Consider the following 7860-nt stretch of genomic DNA (forward strand, 5'->3'; position numbering starts at 1 on the left):
GTTTCCCCTGAGGGTGGGGGGCGGGGTTCGTGGTTTGTGATGCTTTGGTTCCTGTGGGAAATCATTGAAGTGGCTGTTTGTATTCCCCTCTCATGTCTATAAATATGAGATGTTTTGGAATGTTTTAAAGTAATGTAATGTTAAGAAAGAATTTTTGAAAATAATTCTACAGATTTTCTTGGAAGAGCTTGAGAGCTTCTTCTTCTTCTATCTCTCGGGGAGACTTGCGAGTTCTTTCCACCATTCTTCTCGGCTTCTAATCTCTTTCGTCTTTTTGCAAGTATCCATTCCATTGTATCCTTCGTCTCTTTGAAAGCAGGTTTAGGTTTTAATTTGTGTTTGTGTCGTTTGTAAGAGTTGTAAAGTATCTTGCTTGAGTCGATTGAGTCAAAAGTTTGTAAGTGTCTTTTTATATGAAATGTAAGAGTTTGTTCTTCTTATTACATAGTTCCTAAGTTGTATTTTTGTTATTTGTGGTGATCAAGAATTTCTTGGGGGGCCCTCTCCCCAGGGATTTTTGCTCGCATCATATCTGAGAGCAGGGCATGAGCAAGCCGAAAGAGAGAATGGGAAGAGAGGAATGAAAAGCTAACTATGTGTGGGAAAATTTAATTTCTTAGTGATTCCTTGGTGTAAGTGACCTGAAACGAAGTAGCAAGCATTGAGGCTTGTATGAGGAAACGTAATGTTGATGTAAAAATATATTTTGAGATTATTTTGGTTTAAATATGAGTTGTAATTTAGTAAGACTTTATATATATCTTACTTTCATTTCATAGATCAGTTACAAATGAAAGAAATTTGGCGGTGATTGTGGAGAGAATTTATATTGTGGTTGATCATCGGTTGTGTAAAATAATCAACTTTAATTTAGCAAGTAGATTTATTTTAGTCAATTGAGAATAATTGATAAAATTTACTCTACACAAGCTATTTATTTAAGTAATCTTTATATCAAAGTATTTTATTAGTCTATTTAAAGTTAAACGTGTATGTATTTAATCTTCCAAGAAATGAAAATGAATGGCATGCACATTTAGGCATTCGAAAATGAAATTGAATGAACTTAAGACATGCCATTTGTATATATAGGTCAATATTGATTTGTATATAATAGCCTGCACAGGTTGGGTAACAAAGGTGAGCCCATATGGAGATAGAAGCATCCGCAAACTAATATGTATATGATAACTTGTATTGATAGGGGTTGTCGTGTTCGATTGATAGGGTCTGTTGTAGTGTTACATAATAGGCATCAATGTAAGAGATGATGACCGCTGAACATATAAATGACAGTTATCAGCAATAAGCTTGAATATCTGTAAGGAATACAATTATCAAGTGTCTAATCATTTAATGCACTATGTAAGTCGGATGCTAGTAGCATGGTACTTATTTTACTTTCATTTTTGTTCTCATTATTATTATATCATGTTAGGAGTATCTTATAATATGTTTCTAGGTATTGGTACATTTTGATGTCATATGACCTCACCTAGCCCATCGGCCAAATGCCAATTATCATCATTGTCAAGGGTTGGACTTGCTCCAAGATAATAGTTATGGAATAACCTCTTGATAGAGTTTGGACTATTCAATCATTGTTGTTATCAAGAGTTGGGACTTCGTTTTTTGTCTCTACTTAGCCTCATATTAAAAGAATTCTACACAAACATAATTAACTAACTTGTTCCAAATAATTTGATCTTTCATACATTTTTTTTTGTAGCAGTAATATTGTATGCAATTGAAATATACTTGGCATTTTTTTTTTACATGCTATCATTTACATTTATCAGTCTGTTACTAAGCATAAATATGTGTTGATCTCTGTATATATCATGCAACCAATTCAAGAAAAATATGCTGAGAGCAATGGCCAACCAATGCTCATCGTGCAAACCGAGCTTGAAACACCTCAATTGCAGTTGAATTGCTCAAAAGACAATCTGAACATTGAAATCACTAAAGAAAGTACCTCCCACGATCAATTCGATCAATCTCGGCCAAAACATCGAACACCGGACACAACTTCATTCAAAAGTCAATTGAACGTTGTTCGTTCACTAAACGGATTGTGTCGATGTGTCTGGAGCATCAAAACTACTGAAAAGGAGATCAATATTAGCTTGCACATGAAACGCCCATAACATTGAAATCCACTTCTCAAAATTTAAGCATAAAACTTTCATGTGCACGAGATGACAAGCTTGTTGATGGATCAAAATACATATTAATTATTATTATTATTATCATAAAAAAACCCATTTACAAATTTCACAAATCCCATATAGTAACGTTGCAGCTCCATCTCATTTTTTATCTCGTCGGTCCCACCTGATTCAATAAAATAAGCGATAAAAAAAACTAAGGCTAACCATACCAGCCCAAGCTTCTCTTCTCCCTCTACCTCTCATTTCCTTAGTGATTGGAATGCCTCACGAACCCCTCTCCTATCAGTGATTGCTTAACAGTCTGGATCAATTTGTAGACTATGAGCTCCCCTATCTGTGCTAAGAAGTGTACTAGTTCATTGTGTAGACACATCAAAAAGCACTCAAGTGAATATTGTAAAATATACAACTACAGTGTATAAATGCATTGAAAGCATACATGCACTGAAAAATGTGAGAGCATCATATAAGAACACAAAAAATGTGCCAACAAACAGTGCAAATACATCACAAAGTATACAAGTGTATTTTGCGAATGCATTAGAAATATAAAATGCATTGAAAACATGCACAACATATCAAATTATCGAAATCAAATTACCTGCTTCAGCTCCAACAAATGTATCAAAATTTTAAATTCAAGGGTTGAGAATGCTTCTCTATCTAAACTAAAAATAAGCTTATGTTTTACTCATCTCAAAAAGTGTGCAAGTGAAATGTGCTAAGTGCTTAAAAAATCATCCGTACGAGCTTCAAAGAACATGCAAGTTCGTTATGCAAATGGGCTGAGAAATGTGCAAGTGTGTTTATGCATCTACATCGAAAAATATGCATGAGAACTTTAGTCATATATGCATGTGTAGTTTGATAAGTTAGGGTCGTAACTCCCTTATTTTAACTTCAATTTTCTTCCTTCCAGTGACTATTTGAATCTTGCACCAAGCGTTTATACAATAAATCTAAAATGACAAGATGTTTTCTTTACGCTTACCTAAGGCTTCAAATGCCTCAAAAACAATGTAAATCTATCTTTATACTTCAAACCCATAGAAGTCCTTAGCTTGTCAAATTAACCAAACTAGATTCGTTGATGGGAACGCTAAAAATCAGATGTTATGAAAAAAACAAGCTGTCCTTTTTCCTGATCGTTTGCTGGAGTTAGGGAATGGGAAATTGAATAAATTTTTTTAATAATGCTTAGATAAATATTTATGTAAGTAGCTATATATGCATACTGATATCTTATAAAACTGTCTCAACTGTTCCTAAAACATCAATCGATGAATGATAACATAAGCAAAATTGGTATTTGCCAACTACATGACAACAATTTTGTAGTAAGATTAAGATAAAAAGCTTCTCTTAGCCCCTCGACTATTCGTATGTGGTCAATCTAATATGAGAATGTCACATTTTCTAGTTTAGTCACTTAAATATACAATTTAGTCCCAAATAACCCATCATGTAGAAACTGATAGAATTTGTGATACAAAATTAATCCCATATGGATCCTCATGTATAAATTAATGGAATTTGTGAATTGATCCCAATTTAATTCTTGAGGAACTATTTTGGATTAATTTTCTATCAAGGGATTAAATTGGAGAAATATGAATTTTTGTGACTAAATTGGCGATATTGAAATAATCAGGGGACTATATTAGGCCTCTCTTGTAAGCTTAATATACGAGTTGTAATATTAAGGCTTCGTTTGATTCGGTTTATGCTTACATAAAAAGGAGTTTTAGAAAAGGAGGTTGAGAAAAAGACGTTCAATAAAATGGAGTTTCAATAATGAGATATGTTTGACTAATATTTTTTAAAAGTGCTTATTAATACTTGAAAGTAATTTTAAATTGTTTGTTTAGGAGTTCTGCTTTTGAGATTTTATTATAAAAGACATAATTCGCTTCCGAAACTCCGTTTTGTGACCGAAGAAGCAGATACGAAAAGAATTTTGTAACCGCCGAAAAAACGATGTTTATTAAAAAGGAATTATTGTTAAGCTTTGATTCCAAACAGTAAATACTAATTGATTTCGGCGTATTCAAACGGAAACGGAGAAAAAAAGCCTAATCAAACGAGGCCTAAGTTTGACTTCAGGCTTAAAAATCAAAATGCTTATTTCTTTATTAAGGGCAATATACATTTAAATGATTGAAAAAAAACATGAAATTTTATAAAAATCTATTTTCTCATTTTGGTGATGTGCAAAGTGCAAACATTAGGGTTTAAATTTTGATCTCACCTTTGCATATTCTTGAGTATCACAATCAATATCATGAATAATGATATTGATATTCTAGTATCATTTTAGTTGATTTTGACAACTTTAATTTGTCAAATTTGACACTGCACAGAAATCACCACAGAAATCATCTACAATCATGCTCTCTTGAGGAATTACAAGTTACAATCCCAAAAAGGGGATTTATTGGAAAGAAATTAAGAATTGCCCAAAGGGAGCACCTTTGGAAATATAGCAACTGAATTCCCACTCGCAATTATTGAAATAGGATAATAATTGTTAGACCGGCCCATCCTGGGCCGGCTGGACCGGTCCAACAGGGACCGGTTCAATTCTATTCCAGGCGGAGAATAGCAGGGGGAGCGGAACCGTGAGGTTCCGCGTGGGCCTTTGGGGGGGAGTTTAGGAGGGAAAATTTGAACGTGAGAGGCTGTTTTAGGAAGTTTATGATTGTCCTTTATGATTAATTTTGTATAATTAAGAGTTTGGGGGGAATTAGCTCCTCATCTTGAATTTGAATCATTTTTGAGATCTAGGGTTTGTGTTCTTGGGCTCTAGGCTACGGCTAGAGATTTGGAGAGTTTTTCCTTCCTCTCGAATTGAAGGAAAGTTGTATCTTGCAAGTGCTTTTCATCCCTTATTAAAATAAAAGTGTTTGCCTTGTTTTTCTTACGTTTTCTCCTTCGTTTTCTCTCCGATTCCACTGTTTTTGGCTGTTTCCCTGTGTGGACAGCAGTTTTCATCCTAGATCTATTGGGTTTTGGTGAGAAACACTTGGAAATCCAAGTGTTTCTTATCAATAACATCCTAGGTATTTAAGTACAAATGGCCACTGACTCATCTAAAACTTATATTATAAAACTCAAAATTCAAAAATTATGTTTAAAGTTTAAGCATGCAAAAGATTAAGGCTTCATTTGGGAAAACTTTCTTCCTCTTTTTAAAACAACTTTCTAGTACAAAAGTTTTTAGTTCAAAAAATTTTTACACTAAAAAGTTGTTTTAGAAAGCAATAAAAAAGTTGTTACAAACAAAGTCTAAATTTCAACTGATCTTTGTAATTTATACACTTTGTATTTTTAATGAATGTAATTTTCAGATTCCATCAACTGTGAATCATTATCTATAGGCCTGCATAGGATTCCTAGTTTCATTATTTTTTTTCTTGCATTTGTTATTCTGATACTCTGTTTTCTTGATAAGAATTTGTAAATGACACTTCTCTTTGTGTATGTTATTGTCAGGATAACACTTCTGCCCTCTCTGAAATTTTTGTTGGAGAAATGGCTATTTCTAGTTCATCTGAAAGTAGCAAACAGGGGCAGCGACAACGTGCTCTTTTGATCTTACACCAGATGATTGATGATGCTCATAAAGGAAAGCGACAGTTTTTGAGTGGTATGCCGTATATTATTATTATTATTTTGTTTAAGATAAATTGTGCTTCTGCACATGTATATCCATTTGTCATATGTCATGCATTTTTTATTATTTAGGAAAGCTTCATAATCTGGCAAGAGCTGTTGTGGATGAAGATTCAGATGGTAATTTCTTGAGAGCTGAGGGCTTATATCCTGAAAAAAAAATGTCAAATTCAGAAAAGGGTGCTGTTCTTGGGCTTGGCCTTAAAGTTTTCAAGTTTGGAGCTTCCAGTACGCCAACCATTGAGAATAATAGTGAGCTCACTAGTTATGATATAAAAGATGCTGGTAAAAGGTTCTATGGTGCCTTATCCTCAAAGCCACCCACTTATCTTTCATCATTTATAATCTATATAGCAACAATCGGCGACATAGTTGATGGAATTGACACAACTCATGATTTCAACTTTTTCTCACTTGTTTATGAGTGGCCAAAAGATGTAAGACCTTCACCTGCATGCGTTTTTTAATTCAATGTTGGTGGCAAGCCCTCCATTTCATTTTGTTATCTATTTTATTTTGAAAGTGCTGATAACCAGACAACTAAATGAACCACCTATTCAATTTGGTTAGAAAATAAAAAAGATAAAAGGAACAGGTAGCCACATTATCATACTTTCTTTTATAGAATTTCATAGGGAGTATTTATAATTTAAGTAATCTATTGCTGCTTTTGTTAATGTTATCTATTTTTTTGTTTCCAAATGCTATATCAACCAAGCATGTAATGTTTAACATCTACTGAAAAAAATGATTTGGTCTTGCTTAATATTGGTTGGCATTTATTTAATGTTATTCTTCACATCTCTTATGATAATTGCTGCACATTAAACCATGACCTGCTTCCTAATTTGGGACATCTTAATACTTACCTCCCAAATCTTGGCTATTTTTGAAACTAGCACCCTCCGGCCTCCCTAATATTTATTACTGCAACATGTATGGTTCGTTGCTGTAAATGTCTAAAAAAATTATATTACGTATTGGTTTACTGTTATTCATTCTTTTTATCTAGATGGCAATATTTTTTGAATATTAGTGCAATCTATCATTTGTACTTTGGTTTAGTATTGTTGATTCTAAATATAAGAGTGCTATCGATAATGATCAGCATTGATTCAGGTCTTGCACATTTTTTTTCCTTTTTTTTACCTCAAATATTATAGCTGTTGAGATGTTAGCTATCGATAATCTCCTACAGTGTTTGAGAGGCTTGCCAATCAAACAAGTGGCATTACTTATTAAGTTAACAAGACTTTCAAGATATTATTGAACTAAACAACCCCTTACCATTTTTATTTTATTATTTGGTATTTACCCTACTTGTTGTTCACCATTCATCCTGTCAAGAGTTGCTTTTGTTGTAAACTGTGGTTGATTGAACCTTTAGGGAAACATCCAGAACTGTAGGTTTTGACCATCGTTTAAAAAATGTTTGAGGTGTGCGTCTTAGGGCGCCTGATGCGACCAAGAAATATAGGGGACCCTATATCTCTTGATCACAAAGGACACGACGGACTTCTACGGACGAAAACGACTAAAAACGAGAATTAAGACGAACAAACTCTTACATTTCAAATTAAAGAAACAAAATGAAATTAAAAACACAAACTCGACTCGATCTCAAAGACACCCTAAAATTGCTGCACTTAGAGAAGAGGGATACAGGTGGAGTGGCACTTGCGGAGAGACGAAAGAGATTAGAAGCCCGAGAAGAAAGGTTGGAAAGAGCCCGCAGGATTTCCGGAGGGGATGAGAAAGAAGGGTGGAAAGAGCCCGCAGGATTTCCAAACAAACCCGCAGGTTTAGATTTTCTCCAAAAATCAAATTTCATTCACTAACTTCAAACATTACATAACCCCTCATATTTATAGGTATGAAAGGGGTATACAAAAGGACACTTACATAAATTTAACACTTAATTCAAAGCATAAAACATAGAAATCTCCCCCCCAAGCTCACGGTTTAACACCCAAACCAGGAACCAAGGAGACAGCCACGGGAGACGAAGGAACCG

General features: G+C 33.9%; 1 protein-coding gene across 5 annotated transcripts in view; it reads left to right on the forward strand.

Moving 5' to 3' along the window:
- Nucleotides 1–7860, forward strand: part of LOC110102932 — a 206637-nt gene that overhangs the window by 77247 nt on the left and 121530 nt on the right. For all 5 annotated transcript variants that reach the window (XM_028693545.1, XM_028693546.1, XM_028693544.1 and 2 more), the window contains 2 exons: nt 5667–5820; nt 5919–6283. In XM_028693545.1, the coding sequence (XP_028549378.1) occupies nt 5667–5820; nt 5919–6283 (519 nt within the window). The remainder of the gene's footprint in view (nt 1–5666; nt 5821–5918; nt 6284–7860) is intronic.

The sequence above is a fragment of the Dendrobium catenatum genome, unplaced genomic scaffold, assembly GCF_001605985.2.
Source record: "Dendrobium catenatum unplaced genomic scaffold, ASM160598v2 fragScaff_scaffold_315, whole genome shotgun sequence".
Taxonomy (NCBI): domain Eukaryota; kingdom Viridiplantae; phylum Streptophyta; class Magnoliopsida; order Asparagales; family Orchidaceae; genus Dendrobium; species Dendrobium catenatum.